This window comes from Balaenoptera ricei, chromosome 2 (genome assembly GCF_028023285.1).
Source record: "Balaenoptera ricei isolate mBalRic1 chromosome 2, mBalRic1.hap2, whole genome shotgun sequence".
NCBI lineage: Eukaryota > Metazoa > Chordata > Mammalia > Artiodactyla > Balaenopteridae > Balaenoptera > Balaenoptera ricei.
The window spans coordinates 96,624,844-96,650,794 of NC_082640.1; the positions used below are offsets into that span (position 1 = coordinate 96,624,844).

Consider the following 25,951-nt stretch of genomic DNA (forward strand, 5'->3'; position numbering starts at 1 on the left):
TGGCATTTTGTGCAAGAAATTGCAGGGCGACTCTCTTGTTAAGGTCTCAAAGAAAATGATTGTTAACTGCATTTCAGATGCTTGGAATTTATGCTGTGCCAAGCACTTTTCCACTTAATTTTAAATCCATGGGTATTTCAAGGGGAATTTAACCCATATGTTTCTGATTCACTTGTACTTAACTCATCAGAGAGGATTGTTTTGTAAACCCTAGCCTCTTCTTATGAGCACTTTCAAGCTCATATTTGGCTGGCATTGGCTGGATTTAGAATCTGCCATGGTTGGAGCTTGATTTTAAATCTTTCTTTCCAACCCCTATTTCATGGTGGTTTTATTCCGTGAGTGGATGGAAATTGAAGGTGAGTCATAAAGACTCTTCCAAAACTGTGCCAAGATTCCACTGATAGAGAAAGAGAGCCACTAACCTTTGAGATTTGTTGCACTCACCTAAAACCTTACCCCCATTAAGCTGTTAACCTATGCATGGTTATAATCTCTGAGGGTAAAAATTAAATTCATAGATGTTGCATTTTTCTCCTGAAATGATGTAGAGCAAAATTGTCTTTGAGAGATAAGGTATTTGTGGTGATTAGGTACATTACTACCTTTAAAAAACCCTTTCGCTTAAATCCTCTACTTGGGAGAGACCTGAGTTATACAGCTGGTGGAAAGATTCTTTCAGAGATCACCATTAGAAATTTAGCAGGCAAAAACTTGTTTATTATCTTAGCATGTAGATGAGTTGGGTACATTCAGTTCTGATAACCTGCTGAGTTGGAGAATTAATTAACTTCACATGAGCTCATCTAAGGAATGTGTATAATTGCTAGTAGTTGTGCATGACCCAAAGGGAAGCAAGAACAATTTTTGTATCCGGTTAACAGCTTGGTTCAACAAACATATATATTAAGCATCTTCTGTTCCTGGCATTTGGGGATAGAGGATGAGAAGTCAGAGACACACAAGTGACTATCCCTCCTCCTAGGGAATTTACCATTCAGTAGGCTATACCTGTATGCTTCTATCTATGCCACGAGGCCAAATGGTGTGAATGCCAAATAGGCAATGTAAAGGCAATGCACCAGGGGAGCTCAGAAGATGAAGATGTTCATTTCGATTGAAACAGGGATTATGTGTGTTCCTTGGGCTTCCCCCAAAATGAAATGTTTAAGTTTAGGCTTGAGAAGGCTTTTGAAGGGGGGAAGGGCATTCTGGGATGAGACAACCAGACATGTTCTTGGATAATACAGACCATGCCAAATAGTTTTCCCAGATCTCTGCGCTGTGTGTAGACGTGGGGTGGGGTGAGTCTGCACAGGTGGATCAGAGCTCTAAAGCTCAAGCTGGATTAACAGGTATTGTGTACATTCCTCAGTAACGAGCAGCTGGGATCAGCCTGACAGCCTTTAACTGGGCACAGATTTTCAGTGCTGGGAACCTTTAGTCTTGGGTCAAGGAGAACAAGGAAGGGAACAAGACACGAAGGAACAGTGTGTGAAATTTACATAAATACGGACATACATAACATATACAGATGAAATTAACATACATTATACATGGTCTTATGTTTGAATAGTGCACAAATGAGGGTCAGTTCTATCTGATGCAGAAGAAACCTATCTAAAGATGCATCTTATGTGAAAAAGAAACCAATCAAATGAGGCATCACCGTATCATTGTCATAGAATAAAAAGAGCTACCACTATACAAGATTAATGATTTTACATCCTTTATCTCATATTATTCTTACAAGCACGCTGGCTATTGTTATCCTTATTTATAATTAAGAAAAGTGAAGATGAGAGAGTAAATAATTTGCCCAGGGTCACATAGCTGGATTAGTCACTTACACCTCAGTTTGCAGATACATTGTGTATGTGGCTTAACCTTTTCTCTTTCTAATACTTTTTCAATGCAACATATGACACATATAAAAATATATGTCATATATATGCTAGTTACAAAGCTAATAAAAGAATACACACCACCCAACATAAGCAGTAGAACAATGCCAATACCTATTTGAGCTTCCCCATCCCATTGCTGGCTTCATTCCACAGAGATAACTACCTCTGTTATCAATTTTAGTGCATATATTTTTCAACTGACACCAAAATTGCTTCTGTGCTATAATGGTTTAAGGTGAAAATGTTAATAAAAACAAAATTGGAATAATTTGCATTTCATGCAAACACCTCAACACCACACTGAGGGTTTAAATATAACTCAAGATTTAAGAGTATGGGAAGTGGGATACAGACACTGATACAAACACTGCTTTAATCTCAAGGGTTGTGATTTAATCCTGGGGTACACGAAGACAAAAAAAAAAAAAAAAAAATGAGACCTAAGAGGAGGTATGAAGTAACAGACAGGGCCTGATCTAAGATATGAGAGATCGAAGTTCTAATTCCATCTGCCATCAATTTATTTTATGACATTGGAAAATTACTTCACCTCTCTGAGTTTTAATTTACCCTTGTATAAATTATATGATCTCTTTGAGAAAGGCAAATTAGTATAGTGAGAAAAGCACAGATTTTAGAATCAGAAATGCCAAAATTAGAATTTTCATTCTGCCACTTAACATTTGTATAGCCTTGGGCAATTTTCTTTACTCTGAGCCTCAGTTTCCTCTTCTATAAAATGGGCGGGAATCTCTTTCAGAGACTTGTGAGAATTGGGTGAGACCACATGTAAAAGTAACCAGCACAATGCTCTGTAAATGTTTGATTTCTTTTCCTTCTTCTATAAGTTTCTTTCCAATTCTAAAATGAGAGGTTCCAGTACTCATCTTATACATAAATTTTTGAAGCACACCAGCTCATAATTATGGAATTTCCTGTGTTAAAGGGCTAAGCGTTTCTCTCAAATCAGACTTGTCATTAGGAAGTTTTCCAAGGTCTGGATGAATCTTTTCAAATTAACAACCAGGATTAAGAACAAACAAACAAACAAACAGACAAACAAAAACCAGTTCCACTCACACAGGAATGAGGGGAGGGGAGTGGAAAGGAAAGTGTGATAAAAGTTTACGTACCACCCTTTCCCTTCCCCTACTCTGAGACAAAACAACAGATTATGAAGCTAAGAATTCGTTTTTATTGGTTGTATAGACCATCTGTGTCTGCGTAAAGTATTAGCACTGTTACCCTATTTCAAGGCTAATTCCCCGTGTTAATGCAAAGGCAATAGCTACCTTCCAGCCTCTCTCGACCCACCAACCTCCTCGGCATTTACATAGTTCTTTGCTTTCAGTACATTCTTATTGACATATAGTTTGAAATTGCCACTGTTTGGGAATAGCTCCAGAATTCCATTAGTTCCAGATGTCCACTGTATTTGTTTATGATTGTTAATGGTAACAAACTGAATACATATATCAATTGGGAACCTAGGAGAGGGTATAGTGGTCTTTATTTTCAGTTAAGGGATGTATATGGGGGACATCACTTTAAAAATACCTCAACTGTTAGGAAAATAAGATAGAGAAGCATGGTCTTTTCAAACAGAGGTATCAGTGAGCTTATATTAAAAAAAAATGGAATGTATTTTACCAATGAGAGTTGGCAGTAACTCTTGGGATGGTGGATGCATATGACCATTTCTCTGTTGATTAATTTAAAATGTGTGTACATCAAAGAGCAGAGTATTAAGGCGGGTTAGCAGAGACTACTCATGTCCCAACGCTAGACACCTTATCCAGTTGCCAGGAAGGAAAATTAAGTTGATTTTTAGAATATGAGTTCATGAAGGAATAATATCTGGAATTCTCTTTTGAATTTGGGTGAAATTTATTTACGCGCTTGACCTGCTTTGCTTAGCCTTTTTTGCCCTCAATCTTTAAAATACATGCTACATAAAAATTCGAGGAATGCAATATCTTATTCTTGGATCATTCTCTTACATATATGTTGAATGACAACAAAATCTATGTACTTGGTGTCTCAGTTAGAAATGAGTTTGTATGAAGTAATAGAAAACCTAACCCAGGTGGCTTAAACAAATTAGGGGTTAATTTTTCTTATGTCACAAATGGATTTGGAGGTATCAAAAATGTCATCAAAGGCTCTTCTTTTCTTTCTGCTTTACCACCCTTAGTGCACGGACTTTTGTCCTCATGATTGCAAGCTGGCTGATGGACTTAGAGGCATCACATCTTTCTAAAAGGGTGAAAAGGATAAGGGACAAGGGGGCAAAATGAGTGTGTCTCATTATATCAGAGAATGAAAAGCTTTCTTTGACTCTCCACCCTGTAGGCCTCCTCTTGCATCTTCTTGACCAGACCTGGGCAGGTGTCCACTACTAGCTGGAAGGTGGCTAAGGAGGAAGTGATTGTGGATGGGGCTGGATCAGCCGTCCACCTGTGCCTTCTAACATGCACAGGTCAGGGCTTCACGAATCCAGGCTTGGACCTGATCTGCACGTCAGCCTTTCTCCTTTTGCTCTATTTTGCAAATCCCAACAATTGTTCAAGAGAGGGGGCCAAGCAAGAGAGTAGAGATGACTTAAAACAAATCTATCAGCTCTTCAGAACAGATTAAAAGGTATATGTCCTGTCATCGGTGCATCAGCGGCATTATCTGTTTCTAAGAGTAGCTAAATAGATCAGCAGTCTGTAACCATGTTCTGTGTGGGAGAAAGGGAAAAGTAGAAGAACTAGGACCTCTGGTACGTATTTTGTGTACATGGTGTGATTTATTACGCATGCAACCCCAGGCGGTAGAAGAAACTGATTTTAAAGGGCAACTGCTCACTGTCACATTGATAATTTGAGACTTAGGATACAAATCAAATGTGATAGATTCAGGGAATCACACGTAGCAAATTATAGCTTGGGCAAAGGGGATGAAAGTGCTTCCCTCCCCAACCTGGTTGCTCCTGTCCTGACTCAGGCCAGCTGAAAGGCCACCAGGGCATCTGAATGGTCCATGGCTCAGCCACTTGAAGTCCATCAAACAGGTGGAGTGTCTGACTTAAGATCCACAGGAAATTAGTTGCTGAGCTGAGACTGAAAGGCAGGCCTCCTGACTGTTGAGGCTTACTGCCTTTCAGTTCTACCCCCGTGTTGTAGTCTGCCTAAACAGGTGAGATAAAACCATCAACAGTTGCCTGCTGCCGTTTGGGGATAATCAGCTAGAGCTTTGTGTGTTACGAGCGAGGGCTTAGCTACCGATTTAAGTATGTCTGTGATAATTTTCCTGCAAGTTTATCTGTTTCTCTGTGGCCCCCTCTTGAGTTACAACTGAGATAAGAGGACAGCTTGCTGAAGTGGTTTTGGTTTGGGCTTGTGTTGGGAGGGGTTTTATATTTTCACTTTTCTCTGAGGATGTAAAGTTATATATTTTATAAAACTCAGATAAATCTGGACAAGTTATCAAAGCAGTGGCACACTCTTATGAATGCCTTTTTGTTAAATAGTGCAGAGGCTTGTTACCTTTTTTTGATACTTTTAAGAATCTGATGAAAAAGGTACAAACGCACACACTGTATTGGGTGAAGTCGGTTGGTGAAGAAACAAAACTAGCTTACGATGCAGAAAGGGAGATTTGTTATGAGGAACCAGGGTGTCCCAGGAACTCAAGGGCAGTGGTGCAGCAGGGCTTTCTCGAGGGCTGGGAGCAGGGGCCAGATCCTCTCTCACCTCTCCCTGGGGCCACGTGGTCTCTGTCCCTGCTCCTCCCTGCAGACCTGGTCCCTACTCCATGGAAATGGTCTGCTCTGTGCTGCTCCCAGTACATACTGGCCCACAGCTCCCGAGTACCATCACCTGAGGTTCCAGCCACTGTAAAGATTAAGACCGGTGCTCCTCCATCCCATTTCCAAATTTCGGGAAGAGAACATATGATTGGCCTGCTTGGACCTGGCACTCAGATACCGGGCTCACTTTGCCATGTCTCCAGGTCTACCATGTTGCTACGTGTGATTTACATACAATTTCAGGGCACCTTTGGGTCTTCTGAGTCCCAACTGTGATCTTCAAGTTAAGAACCCCAGACTGAGGAAACTTGAATGCTAATAGCCCAGCAGCACTTCGTTTTAGCTGTAAAAATATTGTCGGAAATGGAACATGCATTTGAGTAGAAGGTATTTGCACAGGCATAGAGCTTAAGAGCACTTGCTGTGTGCAGGAGTTGTGAATTTTGAATATCAGTAGTTAAATCCCAGGATGGTGAATATGATGTAGATTGAATTATAACACTCTCCAAGGTCGTGGATATTATATCCCTAACTTTTACCCTGAAAGGTTTGGAAATTCAATTTTAATTATTGTTAACATGCTTCGTAAATATCCAAGGGAATACAATATAGACCTGTTCATACATCCAGAGAGCCAAAATCTGGCTCAAGTTGTTTTTTCTTCCACAGTTGGAGAAAATTGTGGTGTTCGGCTTGCCTCTTGGGGCATGTTAAACCACTTTTAATGCTGTCTCTTATTATTTTCTAACCATATGCACTTTCCACACGTATCTAACTAACAGCCTCAGATGAAACCCCAATGTCTGGCCAAGCTGATGTAAATCTTTAGTAAGTGGTAGGAAAGAGCAGAGTAACACAGTGCCTCTTTAGTGTTCAGACAGGACACGATTTAATAGTTGTAGACTTCGTAGTCTCAGGCACAACTTTAGATTTTTTTACCAGTTCTACAGAGTGGAAATTTCTGAGCCATACAGCATTCTCCCACTGGCTGCACTAGGCAAAACTTAGCTACAACTAGATTGGCCTATCTGCCTATATATTATAGTATTAATATTTAGCTCTTCAGATCATTAACCTGGGATGTCTGGGACATAATTATTATAATACTTCCAAAGAGCATGGTGCATATTTGTAGAATTGCTATCCTGTGCTGTAAAAACAGTTATCACGTACAAACATATAAATGTCCCAGAACATCAAAACTTGTATGTTACCAGTGAAGCTGCCAAGAGGCCACCAGGATCGTCCAGTTAGTGACACATTCTCAGTCCGTGGGATAGATAGATCTTAAAACTGGATGACTGTAAAATAACAGCAAAAATGCAGTTCTGAGGCTCTGATGCTTTTAAGTCTTTGGTCTCTGCCCTATTTTGATATCTGAGCACGCACAGATTTTTGTCAGGAATCTCCTTTTGTTGATTAATTAAACCTGCTGATTGGGTTTTGGTACTGCGGCCTTGCCCATCCTCTCAGCTTCGGTGCCTGTCTTCTACACGGTTCACTCATGTGTTCTGAGTAATGCTTGTTCTTTCTTCCAACTTGTCTGTCTTCAGTTGAGTTCAGCGCCAGACCCCGAGCTGGAAACAGTCTCAGGAATTTTTCATTCATCAGACATTTTCTTCCAAAGAAAAATTCTGAGAATAGGAGGGTCACCTTGAGAACTACTTGATAGTATTGTATATTAGCATAGTTCAGTGTTGCGTGTGTGTGTGTGTGAGTGAGTGTAGGGGTGGGAGAGGGAGAGAGGGAGAGGGAGAGAAGCAACCTATGTATCACATACCCATAAGCAAATGAACATTTGGTAAAAAGCCAATTTAGAAATAACACTTCCCAACCAGTATATCTAAACTATCTCACTGTCGTTTATCTGTCTTGGTATTACAGAAAGCCCATATTTATATGAGGCACTTCTCAGTTGTGGTTAAGCGGCTGAACTTTTGTCCTTGCTTTAAGTTTTTCACCAGATCTCTGAGAATTGATAATATCACTGGAATGTGGTATGTATCTGTTTCCTGTAGAATGAACTTAGGGCTGGCAGCTAGAATGCTAGTGGTCTTGGATTCCCTTGCCCTGTCATTTCATAGAAGCAGCAGTGAAGTTCCCCTGGAGGAAATCCCACCCACCACGCCAGGATTCCGTCACATATTGTTGGTCTGAGCCGTGTGTACTTTACACTCAGGTTTCTGTGAGACTTGGCCAAACGTGTTCGAAGTATGAATTTCAACCATAAAATTTATATATAACTATCTGAATGTGATACGACTAAATGCTTGCTCACAAAGAGGAAGAAAAGGATGAGAAGTTTCACGAAAAAGCTGAAATACACAGACAAAGACATAATTTCATTATACATAGGTTTTGTTTTGATAGCATTAAGATTGACAGAGAATACAGTTCTATGCAGAGCCAGCCTCATCGATTCAAATCACCTGTCCTTCACTGGGGACTTGATTGTGAAAATGTGAAGAACTTTTATACTAGTTATTGGTGGTTAGAGCCTAGTCTTCCCTCAGATTCTCCATTTCAGTAAGTGACTGGCCGTATATCCAGCTACTGAAGCCAGAAACCCAGGAGACATCCTTGTCTTTTCAGTTTCCCTCACCCTTCACATCCAATCCATCTTTCAGTTCTGTTGGTCCTGCCCCCGCCTCCCCCCAGCCACCCCTGCGAGGTGACTAAAGGACGTCCCCCACCTGTCGACTTCTCTCCATTTCTACACCACCACCTTCCTTTAGTCACTACTACGTTTCTTCTCATTTCCACTCTTGAACCTTCTAATCAGAGTTCTTTAAAACTAACACATTGTGTTTTCAGTGGCTTCCTGTTGAATTTAGAGCCAAATCCAAACTCCTTACCGTGGCCTAGACTGTGCTGTGTAATCCAGTCCCTGCCTAATGTTCCAGTTTCCCCGTGTGCCCCGTTCCCCTTCCTCTCTCAGCTCTGTTCACAGCGGCCTTCTCTCGTTACTAGAGAAGCCAGGCTACCTCCCAGCTGTCTCTGAAACCTGGAAAGTGCTTACTCTCATTTTCACAGATGGTCTGCTCTCAGCCTTTAGGCCTCAGTTTAAACGTCACCTCCTCCAAGAAGTCTTCCCTGATAACCCTTACCAAGTCAGGTATCCGCAATTACTTTTTATCACAGCAGCTTGCTTATTTCATTTGTAGACTAAATCACAACCTCAAATCTATAGTTCTTTTTAATGTATTTACCTGTATTTGTTGACTACCTCCCCCAACCAGGTTTTAAACTCCATGTGGTCAGGGACTTTATCCCATGCTGCCCACTGATACAGCACAATTAATATTTGTTGAATGAATAAAGGATCCCTGATTACATTTTACAGTTGTAAAGTTTACTCATTGAACCTGATCATTGAACTCAGAATGTCTGATTTTATTTCATGCAGTGGGATTTTTTTTTTTATGGTGGTGAAATGCATATACATAAAGTTTGCTCTTTTAGCCATTTTTAGGTGTGTGGTTCAGCGGCATTTTAAGTACATTCACATTGTGTGTAGCCATCACCACCATCCATCTCCAGAACTTTTTCATCTTCCCAAAGTGAAACTCTGAACCCATTAAACAATAACTCCTCATTCTTACCTCCTCCAGCCCCTGGCAATCACCATTGTACTTTTTCTCTATGAATTTGACTATTCTAGGTACTTCTTGTAAATGGAACTTGCAGTGGAATATTTCTAATCAATTTGTTTTTATTATCCCTGTGCTAACATAGGCCTTTACCTTCCAAATATGAAAATATCATTTATCATAAAAATCTTCCAATTTTAATGATCAAACATTCTATTAGGATACTTTGGAAATTTAACTCATTGTTCGTAGAACTTATATTTGGAACTTAAGCAGTATTACAGGGCACTTTTGAGATATACGTGTTGATCTAAGAATATGTTGGTCCTGGAAATTTTTATATTGAATATCATTGATCATAGGGCCCTTTACTCTTGTGTTGTTAATCTTGCTTTTGGATGGTAGAGAATGTTTTCTACTTCGTGGCTTTGAAGAAAATATAAAAGAACAAATAAATCAAATTGTTATATAATACTATTGTTTTTGTCTTGCTGTTCAATAGCTGATGCTCTGTGGTGAAACTGCAGTTTGGTTTAATGTGGCACTCATACAAGCCATTTTAAAAGTGAATAAATCAGAGCCAGCTGGTTCTTTCAAGTTGAATTTGCAGACCATTAAAAATGAAGACACTCTCTGTGATTTTATTATCTTGATGGTAAATATATGGCCTAAACCAGAATGTGACTTTTATCCACCCCCCTAACTATTTTGTTTTTTTCTAGTAGAAGTAGTTTAGAGATAACTCTGGGGGAAAAATGGCAATCAGTAATGACTTGTAGGATGTACAGTGAGGGGATGAATAATGTCAGGTAAGTGATTATTTGGAAATGAGATATTCTCTTCCCTGAACAAGATTGCTTGCTGTTTTCTTCATCATGGAGCAGAATAAAATGTGGTAATAATTTTCTGTAGTTGAATTGCTGACACACAAAATCGGGTCTGCAGAACTGTGGCTTGGATTTTGGTGAATTGCTTAGTCTATGTGCTAGATTAAATGCTATACAAGAAATCACCTTGTTGCTGCAGTTTTTATTAATTAATTAATTTATTTATTTATTTTTGGCTGCATTGTGTCTTCGTTGCCACACGCAGGCTTTCTCTAGTTGCAGTGAGCGGGGCCACTCTTCGCTGCGGTGCGTGGGCTTCTCATTGCGGTGGCTTCTCTTGTGGAGCGCGGACTCTAGGCGCGCGGGCTTCAGTTGTTGTGGCTCATGGGCTCTAGAGTGTAGGCTCAGTAGTTGTGGCTCACGGGCTTAGTTGCTCTGCGGCACGTGGGATCTTCCCCGACCAGGGCTAGAACCCGTGTCCCCTGCATTGGCAGGCGGATTCTTAACCACTGCGCCACCAGGGAAGTCCTTGTTTCTGCAGTTTTGAATGATAGTTATATTAAAGTTTGTATGGCAATACTTTTAACTTATGAATTAAAGAAGTTGAAAGACAGAGGAAAACATTAACACAGAAATAGTGTTGTGCTTATTCCTATGCTTTATTTCTAAAGTGCTTTAAAAAAATTAGTTATATACAATTAAGCTGTACCACAGGTACAGTTGCTTAAAGTAAACATTTTGCATAGTGTAGTTGTGTAGTTTAGAAAAATTTGCCAAAAGGTCATATTCTTTAAATAACGTTGTGTAGACCATGTTTAATAGGCAGTCTTGCATGCAGTATTTTATAGAAACGTATGGATTGGAAATTAGATTCAAAATTTATTGTGTCATTTAAAAAAAAAAAAAAAAACAGCTTGAATGAAATAGGAGATGCACTATTACATAGTAAAAGTATCCCTGAAAGGAATTCCCATCCCTCCCCAAGAATTTTTACTACGAAAAATTTCAAACCTACATCAAAGTTGAAATAATAATATAAAGTATACCCACATACCTTCTACCTATGCTAAATATTTAACATTTTCCCACTTTTATACACATAATACTCTGTATGTATATATGTGTATATATATATATTTGTGTATAATATATTAATATATGTATATATTATATGTCTAGTTATCTACATGTTATATATTATATATAATTTATGTATATTTAATTTGTATGTATTTAATATACATTATATATTTAATTATATATAATATATAATATACAATATAATTTATAATACATATTGCATAAGTATGTATTATTATATATGTATGATAATTACATATTGTGTATATATTTGTATATGTATATTTATGGTCTGTTTGTTTCGCTAAATGATTTGAAAATTAAATTGCATACATCATGGCACTTCACCTCTAAACAATAAGGCTATCTCGTATATAACCGTAATACCATGATCATGTCTAAGAGAACAATAATTCCACAATATCATCTAATATCCAGCCCATATAAAATTGCCCCAGTTGTCTCTTTTTGAAACAGTGTCCAACTGAGTTTTGGTTATTATATCTTTTTAATCTAAAATAATAATTCTACCTTCTTTTTTGTGTATGAGGGGTCATTTACTTTTGGAAAAGTTCAGGCCAGTTGCCTTTGAAAATCACATAGGCTGAGTTTTCTGATTGCTTCCTTGTGGTGTTATTTATCTTGTTCTTCTATCCCTGTATGCCCTCTTGACTGGAAGCTTGGTCTGGAAGCTTGATTTAAGGTTTGACTATTTTTGGCCTAAACTTCTTAGATAATGTTTAGTACTGTGTATTTCATCATGTCAGCGGCTGTGTGGAAAGATTTCAAAATGGTCTGCAGTAGTGCAATTCTGGAGGAAATTAGGAGTTAACTTTTGGTGTTACTGATGGTAAGTTTGATCAATGTCTTTGGATCCTGCTTGGAGAATCCCCCTGGAATTTTACTCAAGTACCAGCTCCCACACTGGACAGGGAAGCTGGAAGTGGGAGATCATGGTAGTGGAGTGATGCCATGTATGTAAATGTGCTTTGTGACACTGGGAAGGGAGAGCTTGGAAATGTGAATTCCGTTGACTGTTAGGACAGTGGAGTAGTCTGTGTTTAGCCTTCTTAAATTTTGATTTGTTGTTTGGTTTAGTGAGCTTGTGGTCAAAATAATTAATAAAGAATATGATAAAGTGCCTCATAGTCAATCAACACTATGGAAATGAAGACTACTTTGTCGTGATTAGAATGTCTCTCCTGGTTGAAAGATACTGAGTTATGTTGAGTGGCAATGATCCCAGCTTATGGGCTGTCTCACATTTCTAAGGTTAGACTTTCAGGTGAGCAGTCAGCTGTCTTGCAAACACTTTGCAGACTCACTTTGGGGGCTTTTACAAAATATGGATGTCCAGCCACCATGCCACATCTACTGAATCACATTCCAAGAGGGATGCATATGGGAGGACAGGGGTGAGGCCCAGGCATCAGCATTTTGCAGAACATCCCTAGGTGATTTGGTTATGTCCTAAGGGTAAGAATGATTGGAGTAAGAAGAAACAGCAGCAGTTATGAGACTGATTACGATCATGGAACTTCTTTGCTTTCATTTTGCTCAGACCGAAAGTTCTCTGACCTCCTTCCTCAAAAGGTTGTATTGAAATTCCACACGTTAGGAGCTTAATGTGTCCCAGGCCAAACTACCTGGAAGGAAGAAGCATGCTGTGACCCTCTCTATCATGGATAAATTGATATCTCATTGCTTTGTTTGTAATTTTTATGAAAAGATGGATTTAAAATAATTGGAGCCTAGTGCCCAAAATTATATCCTTGTGCCTTCCCTGCAGTTTGTGGTTTAGTGACTGGGTAGGAGTGACAAGAATTCATTGTACTACAGTTCTTTTTCTGTGAATGATGCACTTGCTTCAGGGGGAAGTCTGACTGCAAATGAAAGTGAAGTAACGCCACAGGTCACAGCATTCTGAGCTGCAGGGCTGGGAAGGAGCTGAGGATCAGAGGCTGCAGATATACGTTGGTTAGATCCCAAGCCTTGAGGCCAAATCTGTTGGGACTGGGGAACAATCCTTGAGCCTAACCACTCATAATGGGAACATGTAGATGCAGAATTTCCCATGAACCAGCCACACTAGAGTAAGCCAGTTAAAAACAATTAAAATTGCATTTTAATTTTAGAAAGGCTTGGCCTATTGTCCTAGTTCATGGCGATCTTATAAGGAAGTGATTGTAGAGCAACTTGTGAACAAAAAAGTGTTTTTAATATGATATTTTATTTGCCTGAGGAATAATGATTTACATTGAGGGAATGAGTCAGATATTATCCAAGCATTGAATTAGGCACATTCCCTGTCTAGCGCTGGGACTGTCTGAAAAAGAGTATGTAAATTTAGCCTAGTATCACGTAAGTGCTATGGGAATAATTGTAAATAATTGGATTATTAGTAAGGAATTGGGAGTGTGGGCAGATTTTTTCTGTGGTTGGAGTATTGGACTAAAAACAGCATAACTTTGGCAATCTAAATGAAGCACAGGACAAAAAGCACATGCTGCCAAATCGGAATGACATTTGAAAACCACGTTAATACAGCATTTACCTTCCAAAACATTTTTAGATCCAATTCTGTTTCATCCAGATTATGCCTCTCCCTCTGCAATCAGCCATTTTTGTTGAAAATTTGACTCTACAAATCCACTTATGTCCACTTACTAAGCTGCATGGTCAAATGAGCTGGTTCTTCTCTTTGTCTGTAGTGATAAGGATCTAGTGTGGAAATGTGTTAAGTCCATAGATTCTGTTATACATACTCAAACTATTTGCCAGATATTTAGTGTATTTAGTAAAGATGGATCCCTATGGGCTCTAGAGATGCCTAATGAATATCGTCAGAATTAACAAGTGCTGTTTCTATTCCATGTGTTTCATATTGAAATGAGGGCAAAAAGTTGTTGACCCTGGAAAAGTTTTAAGGGTTATTTTTTCTTTTGATGCAAACCTTCTGATGAGGAATTCATGTCTGAAGTCATGAACCAGTGTTAGATAGGACTGACTCAGATTTTCCTAGCGTTTTCTAGTGGACCTTGATTTCGCTGGTGTCAACTCACAAAACACTGTATTTGCATGTACCCGGAATCTTTGCAATCCTCGTATGTAAGATAATTCCATAGAGTATCTTGGCAAAATGAAGAGGAAAAACAAATCCAAGCAGTGTTGAAAACTGCAAACTAAAATTCATGTTCCATTATTTTTTTAAAGATTGAAAAATGGCATACCAACAAGAGTCTATTTGATTAAAGTATTTGCATTTGTCTCAGTAAGTCAAGAGGAAAATAGGAAATAAACCTAAATTTCCTTCCTCGTTACCTAACATGGAAGGTTTTATTTATTTTTTGAATAAAAGATTATGTTGCTGTGATCTTTCTAGTCTCAAATATAAGATATAGATAGTCATAAAAATCTTGATGGCTGTTGCATGAGATTAAATGATTGAATAATTTCTGATATAACTTGATGGAAAATTATGCAGCAATTAAAGCCATGTTTTAGAATAGTATTTACATGGGAAAATGCTTTTGGCAATGTTAAGTAGAAAAACAGCAGGATTCAAAATTGAGTATTTGTTATAATTCCCATTTAGTGATAAAAAATAAAACACATGTAAAATTATGTAGGATAATATAACTGTTATGTTATCAGGCTTTCTTTAGATGCAATTACATGTGATTTTTATTTTCTTATTTATGTGTTACTCACTTTTCCTAATTGTCTGAAATAGTTATTTTCCAATCAGAGAGAGGGGTGGGATAGGGAGGGTAGGAGGGAGACGCAAGAGGGAGGAGATATGGGGATATATGTATATGTATGACTGATTCACTTTGTTATAAAACAGAAACTAACACACCATTGTAAAGCAGTTATGGTCCGATAAAGATGTTAAAAAAAATTATAATATGAAAGAAACCATCTATCAGAGAAGTATTTAATAAATGCCCCTAAGTACTATTTGGAAGAACTGAGCCAAAGAAAGAATGATGACTACAGCATTTGACTTTGTCCAGGCAGTTACTGTGTTTAGGAGCGACTTGGTTGCACACCACCATGGTGCTGAGTGACTTTTTCTTTATTGACAGAATGAAATGAGGGCAGAGATTTTACTCAACAGCTCAAGCATTTAATTTTTGTATTCTTGTTTGAATACAGTAACTATGGAAAACAATAGCAGATTTTGAATAGATCTGGCATATTATGAAGAATATTAAAATACACTTAGAATTTGACAATATAAAAGTAAAATGCAATCAGCGTAAAAAAAAATGCAGAAGCAAAGTAAAAAGACAATAATAAACTAAAGAAGTATCAGGAGATAGAGCTGGAAAGGTGGGCCAGAGAATGTAGAGACACCAGGAGAGCAAAGGTCTAAGGTTGGTTTTCTGGAAAGATAATGCTGGTGGTGTTTCTGTACCGGTTACACAATTTTTGGCCTATTTGCATATTCCGTACTAGTATTTACTTAATATTTTTCTTTAAATTGAATTATAAGGTTTTTTTTTTTTTATTCGTTCTCATCATAGCAAACATATCTATGAAATTATGAGTCTGGTAGGTTTGTACTTTTTAATAATTCAAATTCAAATTAATATTTGACTATTCAAACAAGACAATCTAAGGTCATCTTGCATCCCATCATAGCACACTTTGGTAAGCACTGGCATGGAGAGAGGGAGATGTGGAGGTGAGGACTTGACGTTTTGACCATTGTGTCCATCTCTCAAGTGCTGCCGTAATTCGGGCCTAATCGTCTTGCTGTGCTTGACTGGGTGAAGCTTTGTTTTTGGAATTTCTTAGAAGCCTCATCTTCCAGCACAGGCATTAATTAGGGCAGTGCCATTGACCACAGGTGGCTGACTCATTCCAGCAAGGAAGAAGGGAGAGTGAGGAAGAACATTTAGTGATGGGGAGCAGATGGGACTGTAATTGCAACAGAGGGGCAGGAGGAGGGAATACACAGGATAGAGGGACGCAAGCTGGGAAGAGTCAGCTATTGTCCAAATGTTGTCATGGTTCAGCCTGTTCACTCTTGTGAGTACTGTGATAAAGGGTTGTCCTTAGTGAATTGCATATCATGACTCATGAGCTACTCGGAGCAAGAAAGAAAAACCTCAAAATGAAAGTATAGCCCAGTGGTTTATTAGCACACCCAGTGATTTTCATAAACCTGTAGAATTCAGTGGTGAAAGGAACTTACCGGGGTCATTTAGTCCATCCCTAGACTCATAGGAAGCACTCTATCTGTGCACTTCCAGAAATGACACGAGGAAGCATGCGGTGCCGGTGGTGGATAGGAGCCCAAGAGTCTTGCCACGGCCCAACCTCCCTTATCGGCCAAGGCCGCTGTAGAACAGAAAGGGTTATTATGGCCCAGATTTCTCCCACGGGGAGGCTGGGGACAGCCTGGCTTTGGTCCTCACTACATCTTAATCTTTCTTGTTTGCTGGCTGCTGAATCCAGATTGACTTTCTCCCTTTTCAAAAAAAAAAAAAAAAAAAAGGAGACAGATTTTGTACTGGTGAGACTGCTTGGAAATGGAACTTCTCCTGTGGTCTTAGCTTATCCCTGTTTGCTTTAAGATGATCCTTTTGCCCAAGGGATACAGTGATTTCAGATCAGTGCCCTCACTCTTTAAATACCTGATGTCTTTTGCATATCTTACTTTTCTGCTTGTTGTTTTTTGTTTTGAATGGGTTTTTTTTTTTTTTTTTTTGGTTTGCTTGTTTTTTTGTATTTGAAATAAGGTGGACCCAATCCAAAAGACACAAGTAACCATTTCCCTTTTTCAAGAAACTCCAAAGAAGGTGCCATGATTTGCCTCGTTGCAAGTTTTGAAATTCTTTGCTTTCTCCAACCTAAATAATAATAGACTGTAAACTCTATGAGGGCAGGGATTTGGGATCTTTGAATCACTGAAGGATCTATATCAAGCATAGGGGCTGATTCATAATAGTCACTGATACAGTTTCTTAAGTGAATGAATGTGTAAATAATATTATGATGTCATGTTTGGATAGCATGTCACGGTTGTAAAGTATTTTCCATGAGCTCATCTGATCCTCACAACAGTGTCTTCAAAGTGGATAGGAACTGGTGTTTTTATCCTCATTTCGTAGGTGAGGTAAACGGGTCTCAGAGGCGGCATGGTCTGCCCAAGGCTTCACACGGAGTCAGTGATGTGCGGTTCTATTCCTGAAGACCATTTCGCAACTTGGAGTCCAGGAAGACAGGCCCAGCTGTTCTTCTGCATGATAGTTCCTGCTTCTCTGGACTTTCATGGAATTCTCCTTCTTTATTTTCAGATTACAGGACAGGCCCGTGTTTCACTGTGATCAGCAACCAGATGTGCCAGGGACAGCTCAGCGGGATTGTCTGTACAAAAACACTCTGCTGTGCCACGGTCGGCCGCGCCTGGGGCCACCCCTGTGAGATGTGCCCAGCCCAGCCCCACCCCTGTCGCCGCGGCTTCATTCCAAATATCCGCACAGGAGCTTGTCAAGGTAAACCCCGGGCCGATGGAGTTATTAATGGATTCATCTTATTTGCTCTGGAGAGCCATTCTCCAGTGAAGTTGGAGAGAATGGAAAAGCAGTGTCAGAGGCATAACTTCACGATTTCGCTGACGGCACGATATCCAACTTAGGCATTAGGAGCGTGGCTCCAGAGACAGCAGCTGGCCCCCCTGGATTTTTCCTTGCCAGTGGTTCCCCCCTCCGACCCCAAAAGTGTTTCCCGGGGGTGGTATGATTCTGTTTAGAGCAATGCTGTGTATAAACACAAAGCAAAATTTGTGAATAAGGTAGTTTGTTTTTCTTAATTTTTTCCCCCTTCATTTGAAATTGCTGGAGTTCCTCTGTCTCATGGGTTGTACTTAGTTGACCTGAGGAAAATTGTTCCTCTCTCCATTTTACATGCTACATGATGGGTTTCTTTTTGTTTGTTTGTTTGTTTGTTTTTTTACAAGTCAGAAATAAATTAGGATTTGTTTCACAGTTTTAAATATCCCCAGATGTTGCCTGCTTGCTTCTTCTCCTGCCTCCCATGGAAGCCCTTACTCTGTTTTTGGCTTTTACTCCTGTTCTTCCAGCTGTACAAATTCTTTCATTGTCTGGATGTCTGGCAGGAAATAGGAGGAAGTGAACAGAGGCAGCTTCGCACTAAACTGATGGGACTGAAAACTCCCAGGCTGTATCTGTTTCCTTTAGACATCTTCAGTGCTTTTTTAGCAAGTTGCAGTGTTTAGAGAAAATTCAAGGTATGCTTTTCTGAGGCAAATAGATACTAGTTCGATTTTGTTCTGTATGTTAATTCTAAGGATAGTATGCAATGAAACAGAACTTGAGCTTAGTCACACAGTTCTGTGGATCTCCATTAAATTCTACTTCAGTAAATTTCATTTCTGATAAACACGGTTGATCCTGGTCCCTGGCTTCTATGTACAACATGCAGCTCTTTCGTATGCCCTTGAATGTATCTTTCTGAATGTTAGGAGCAGCGAGAAGTCACTTTGAAATCCTAGAATTACAAAAGGGTAAATGGTACAATTTCATAAAATAAAGAGTAAGTTTTGTCCCCCCTTTTTCTTTCGTGCCTTCTTATTTTTCTCATCCTTGGAAAGTCTCAAGGAGTTTTGAAAAAATTCTTGGCCATGGTGTTTCGGAGTCAGCTAATACCCATGAACTCACAGAGAGTGACCAGAAAGCCAGATTTTGAGTACTCCACTGCCGCCCATGAGTCCTAGTCAGAGGCTGAGGTGCTGAGAGAATTCAGGGGAAGAGATGAAGAGGGAGAGGGAAGAGCTACTTCTCTTTAGCTTTGATATTCATTTCATACAACCTGGACTTTTCCAGCATTTTCTTCCCGTTCCTTCCTGACTCTTCAACATCCAGTGGAAAAAAGAGTTTTTTTAGCAGAAGAAAATTTGTGAGAACCCATGGAATCAAAGTGGTAGTTATATTGCCACTGTGAGAATGAAATTCTTCATGTTTGGTTGGTTTTTTCCAGAGAAAATCTGTTATCAGCTTGGGGTACTCTCTCCTTGCTGGTGTTTTTAGTCTTTCGGCCACATGTGAGGGGCTGTGAGCAATGGGTTCAGAAAGGAACTTATTCTGTCTTCAGCCTTGGAACGTATGACCAGCAGAGAAGTGCCCTCATGTATATTTCCTGTTGGCCAAAAATCATGATCAACAAGACTGTCTAGTTTTGCTTCTATGTCCAATTTTAATTTCAAATAACATTTTAATAAACATATTCAACATATCAAGAATGGAAAATTCTGGTGTAAGACAAAATAGAGATCAGCTGTAAAACATAATCTAATTATACTCACATATTCTCGTTCATCTGTGAGCCAGGACATTTCATTTAAAACAGTAAGTGATACTTTTGTACCAAAGTATCAAAAGTGATACTTTCTGTTGTTAAGTTAGTACCCCTTTTCCTGCATGGCAACTCGTTTCAAAAACACAGATTATTAGAGATTTTACAGTTGGCAATTGCTCTCTCACTTCACACAATGAAGAGTAAAACTAAAGGGTACATAGGCTTCCAGATTTCTAAAAAATACCCAGAGGAAGAAAAGTTAGACTGCCGCCCTGGGGTTTCTTATTGAACCAGAATTTTGTGTGTTATGGATGAAGAGATGGAGAGAATATACATGTACTTTTATAAACATCTTTCTAATGAGCCTGGAGTGATTACTTTTGTTCCTGGAAGGGTAATATTTGGGGTTCCATGTAGGACCATAGTGATTTCCTAGGTGCTGGGGACTCAGCAGTGAACAAAACAGACAAAGAACCTGCTCCCTGGAATCTTGTATTGAAAACATTTGATGTATAGAATGAAGCAAAGCAAACAGATATTTATTAGGTCAGCAAGTGATTGGTCCTATGGGGCAAAATGAGCAGAGTAAGGAAGGGTGGTGAGTGATGGGGGGCGAGGTGGGTGTTGCCATTAGACTGGCATTGGGAGGGTCCCCTGCTGCAGTGGGGCAGAGATCTGACGGGTAGGACGGCGGGAGCCATGTAGCTCTACAAAGAGTAGTCCAGGCAGGGGGCCATCACTGCAAAACCCTGAGGCAGGAGCGACCTTGTTGTATTTGAGGAATGGCAAGGAAACTATAGTGGATGGAGAGGTGTGAGAGAGGGTGGAGGATAGGAGATGAGTTCAGGGAGGAGAGGGGTCAGGTAGACTCCTCTAGGACTTAGCATGGCCTTAAGAGTTAAGCTGAGCTGGAACAGGATCCGACTTACCTTTAAAAAGGTTCCCTCTGGCGGCTGCTCTGCTCTCACTCCTTGGCCTGATTTCCTGTGTTGTTTAATTTTTATTGTGCAAGACAATTCTCCAGAATCTACGGTGAACATTTTCCATCTCATCTGTGTAAAAGCATTAGCCGTCTCGTGTAGTCTGAGTGATCTCATTCAAATAAATGCTGTTTGAACTGAATCACTCCGTACAACTCTTGAAGACAGTGTCATTATAGAAATGTGTTACACTTTGATTCTAGGCATTTCTTGAATACTTCTAGTTATTACTGTCAATCTTTTTATCATAGTATCCTTGTACTTTGCAGCATGCATAATAAAACTCACAAAAGTTAGTACCAACGTTCTCCTCTGCATGAGGGAAGGATGGAAGGTAGGAAAATCAAGAATACTTGTGACTTCCAATAGAACATTATTGACCAAGTTATGTTACTCAAATAATTTATTTCGCATAATGTAATTGTGAGAAACAGTGTCTCTCATCATGTTCCAAATATTGTGATGGACAAATAGCTCATTGATACAAGTGTGATAATATAAATGTGGGCAAGCTATCATGTTTTCTTCTGCAATAAATTTTATATGTATCTCTCCTCCCCCACCCCCTGCCCCATCCCTTGCTTCTGAAATCTAACAGATGTGGATGAATGCCAGGCCATCCCTGGGCTCTGTCAAGGAGGAAATTGCATTAATACTGTTGGGTCTTTCGAGTGCAAATGCCCTGCTGGACACAAATTTAATGAAGTGTCACAAAAATGTGAAGGTAAGAAACATCATGCTTTGCAGTTAAGGGGTGGAGGGGCAGGCAAAACCCAAATCAGTGACAAGCTTTTTTGCAAATTGTTCCTAAATCCTTCTGTCTTTGTCATTGCTGTGAATGTGTACATATAATATCCTTACCGGGAATAATATGCCTTTCTGCTATTGAACCAGAAAAAGCCTGCAGCTTTTTCCATTTTTATAGACCCAAAATAAGAGATCGATCTGAATCAAATTAAATATTAAAACATGAAATATTTTGAACCAATATTTGGGTTAAAATGTTCAAGATACATGTTTTTGTATAGTTCTAGAGACATGAATTTAAATTTGATCATTACATGTCATTCAGAATGACATATCTTCTGTTGTTTTTCTAGTCAAAATGTATGTTTGATTTTTTTTTTTTTACCTTTGGAGAGATCTATTAACACTTATATTTATGCTCCTAGTACAAGTTTAGGATTTCCTTTTCTGCCTATCAAATGGAAACCTTTTAATGTTAATCAAACAGAAAAATAACTTGAGGTAAATTTATATATTTGCATTTAGTTTATAGATTGAGCTTCTGAAAATGTGTGTACAGAGAATGTGTTCACATTCACCACTTCTGCTATTTGCCAAAAAGAGCCCTGGTTTCCAAGTGTAATAAATATTTTTTTCATGAGAGGGAAACATCCAGGAAGTAACTAGGCAGCATTGAATTCTTTTCTTTAGTGAGTTCATGTACCTTATATATGTAATGTCTGAAAACAATGTAACAGCATTCTTAAGGCAACATCTCTCATCAAGCTTAGTGGAGAAAACTTTTTCCTTCATTCTCAACTCATTGTCTTTGGGGTGATATAAGATTTCATTTAGATGCAAGCACTCTTGTTGAAAGCAGTTGCCGTTGTATCTATATTCCTAAACCCTAGCACTGAGGAATACTTCATTCTAAGTCATTTGTCAGGAATTGGATCATTAATCTTCTTTGTTGATCTCCAGAGTATATCATACATGCAAAAGGCAGCTTTAAATCTGAGTTACATTTAAGAAGTTTAACATCTACTTGCCCTGAAACTGAATAACTGTGTTAAAATTATCTTTATGGGTTAAAGTTGTTTTTAAGTTATTTATCATCCTATAATTTATAATGATATGTTCTTGAACATCTTATAAACAGTTAAGGTAGCTGTGAAAAATACCTAAGTTCTTTCTAAGGATGTAGGGCTTCTTAAGTTTCAATGAACAATAAAGTTGACTCTCTATAGGCCAGTGTAATTTAGAAGTTATACTGTGGATTAAGTTAGAAGTAGAGAATGTTGATACTGAAAGGGCAAAGAACTTACCTGGTTTCACCCTTTTACGTCATATATTAAGGAACTGTCTTGGGTGTGTTAAGCGCCCTGACTGAGGTCATCAGACAGTGCTAAAATTTACTTTTTTTAAAAATAATTTTTATTGGAGTATAGTTGATTTACAATATTGTGTTAGTTTCTGCTGTACAGCAAAGTGAATCAGTTATACATATACATATATCCACTCTAGTTTAGTTTCTTTTCCCATATAGGTCATTACAGAGTACTGAGTAGAGTTCCCTGTGCTATACAGTTAGGTCCCTATTAGTTATCTATTTTATATATATTAGTACGTATATGTCAATCCCAATCTCCCAATTTATCCCTCCCCCCTTCCCCCTTGGTAACCATATTTGTTTTCTGCATCTGTGACTCTATTTCTATTTTGTAAATAAGCTCATTTGTATCCTTTTTTTAGGTTCCACATGTAAGCAATATCATACGACATAAAATTTACTTCTTTTGATTCACATTCTGGTGCTTGTTGTACCATATTATATTGTCTGTTTTCCTGGATGCAAGCCATTACCTCTACTTTAATAACTCTATTTCCTAATATTTTGAAATATTTAAAATATTATGGTATAGATTTCCAGGTATTATCATACATATCTTTTATGACATTAATAAGCTCTTAAGGTTTATTGCATGTAAAATCCACATCAACAAATGGGTCATTTTTAGGCTTTCTCAGCTTACCATATTCAGTTACAAGAGATGTAGTCAGCTTCAAGATTTAGGGCAATATGCTTCCTGTGGCTTGTCCAGTCTGTGTTTTGTTTTCTGGAATTATGATAGCTTCCAGTTTCAACTAGAGTTGTTTTTCTGTGACACTTTCTTTCACTCAGACCAGTCAATTAACATCAGTCAGGATTGCTTACCTTCTCTCGTTGTGAACTAGATAGAAGATGCACAGAATTAATGCTCGGACTGAAAGAAAAGTGATTCAAAATCCTTTTATTAGTGCTAAGAAATCTATTATAGTAGTGTGACCAATGGACCAGAAATTCAGGCTGAAAATTACTTAATCCTTTCCCACAATTTTTTCTTTTCCGGCTACATATTGAAGTCAGTAGCAAGATAAAAACAGAATACTTCTGGCTAGACCTTTTTTTTTTTTTTTTTCTCTTCCCCATCTCCTGTTACGTTAAATTCAGATGATGGGTTTTTCCCTTTCCCTTTAATTTTTCTATGCAAAATTGATATTGGAAGAGAATGTCTTGTTAGTGCTGCATTTATTCTGGCCTGGAGACTGGTTTGGGCATTGTTGCCCCGCCTTACTCTGGTAGGAAAGTAGTCGGAAAGTCCTCTGAGAATGCTTGGTGAGTGGGTCCCCTCCTTCGACTTCCTGGCTCTTCTCCAGTTCCACCACTGCACCACGGGAATGGCATGACTTTGGACCTGAGGTGATCTCCAGGCAGTCAATAGAAGGAATTCCAGAAAATCTGACCCCCACCACAGAGAAGAGCAAGAGCCCATATATGCCCTAGGAAGATGGTCAGGCCACGGTGGGGTTCTGTGCCCTTGTGAAAGTGGTTCTGGCACCTTTGCCATTACTTTGAGTGGCTTTTTTTTTTTTTTTTTTAAACTTGAAATAGACTATTTTATTTTATTTGGTGATTTACAATTTTTTTGAAATTGTTATTAGAGTATAGTTGCTTTACAGTGTTGTGTTAGTTTCTGCTGTACAGCAAAGTGAATCAGCTATACGTATAGATATATCCCCTCTTTTTTAGATTTCCTTCCCATTTAGGTCACCACAGAGCCTTGAGTAGAGTTCCCTGTGCTATACAGTAGGTTCTTATTAGTTGTCTGTTTTATACATAGCAGTGTATATATGTCAATCCCAATCTCCCAATTCATTGAATGGCTTTTTAAATGTATCTTCCTCTTGACTTGGAGAGGAAGGAACTGGGTACCTGGAAGCCGAGAATAATTTTTAAAAATTCAGTCAAAAATTGGTTTCAGCCAATTTACAAGATGCTTACCTTCACGCCGTCAGTGATGGTGAAAGCAGCTTTGTGTGAGATCTTCCTTTTGCAGAATTCTCCCTTCTTAACATATCCCCCTTTTCCCAAAACTTTTTGAAAATGTCATGTACCTAGTTTTATATCAACACATGCAATTTAGGTACCTTTGAAATGTAAATTAGCGAGCTGAAGCGATTAAATAAAAATTATTAAATTTTCATAAACTTAAGAAGAAAAAGATTGAGATTTATAGCTGTGACTTGAGAAAAAGGGAAGCAGAGTTCATGCCCACCTTCGCTGTTGATTTTCCCAGTGACTCTGGAGTGTGCCCCCTGGAAGAACACACGAGCCTTTTCTTTTTGGAAACCAAATCCATATTTGCATAGGTTACTGTGGGAGGAAATTAAGAAATAAAACGTGTAATTAAAAGATTAAGTTTTATTTCTGGAAGAAGTCCCTTGCATTCCTAATTAACCACTAATATTTTGGGATTTAGATTAGCACCAGCCCAGCCTTCAGCAATTACAACACTGTGTGATGCAAAGGACTTTTTAAAAATGTAACTCTTAAGTCTAGTCTCTCCCTATTATGTAAGCCAAAAAAACCTCAAGACTTCCCTTTTCTAAAATAATGGCCTATTTATCTGATGGCTACTTGCTATCAGGGACTCTTATCCTGCCAGACACCAAGGAGAATTCCTGGGGCTACTTAACCCATTGCTATCTTGGGGCTCCATCCTCTGCAGTTTGGTGCAGGCCCTGATTCACTGTTCAAGGTCACCAGCTCCTATCCAATTGCTGAACAGAATCTCTGTGGTATAGGCACAAGAGCCCTGGGAATCAGGTAGACCTGGGCCGAACCCTGGCAATGTCCCTCATCCTCTGTGTGATCTTGGACAAGTCAGTTACCAGCTCTGAGTTACATCAACTTTCAAATGAGGAGATTGAACACGATGATATCTGGGAGTTCTTTCCAGTTCTGCAATCAGGCCTCCATCTCCACATTTCTCACTGTTTCTCAGTTGGGATCGGACAGCTGGGGCTACATGGATAAGAAACCATGCAAACTGGCATGCGTGGTGTGACTATAAACTGGTAATAATAAGGCTGATGTTTTTTTTTGACCTGACTTGAAGTATCAGCTTGTTTGTTTTTTAGTCACATATTTTACATTGGATTTCAGGTGTCTAATAAAGCAATAATAATAATCTCACAGGTTCAGTGGCATTTATAATTATTAGTATCACATATTGCTCTTTAACAGCTGCCACAATTTTTGGTTGATTTTTTTCTCACTTTGTTAGCGATCTAGACAGTCAGGTTAGCTGGTTTCCCCCTTCTCTCAGTCATGTCAACATCCATGATCTTGGATGGAGCTCCTGGAGAGCTGGGTGTCCCAGGGATGCCTGTCCCAGAA

At 38.8% G+C, this 25,951-nt stretch overlaps 1 protein-coding gene across 2 annotated transcripts in view; it reads left to right on the plus strand.

The window, feature by feature from the left end:
* The window catches only part of FBN1 (fibrillin 1), a 252,546-nt gene that overhangs the window by 94,314 nt on the left and 132,281 nt on the right, over positions 1-25,951 (plus strand). For both annotated transcript variants that reach the window (XM_059913339.1, XM_059913338.1), the window contains exons 7-8: positions 17,506-17,703; positions 21,104-21,229. In XM_059913339.1, coding sequence (XP_059769322.1) covers positions 17,506-17,703; positions 21,104-21,229 — 324 coding nt within the window. The remainder of the gene's footprint in view (positions 1-17,505; positions 17,704-21,103; positions 21,230-25,951) is intronic.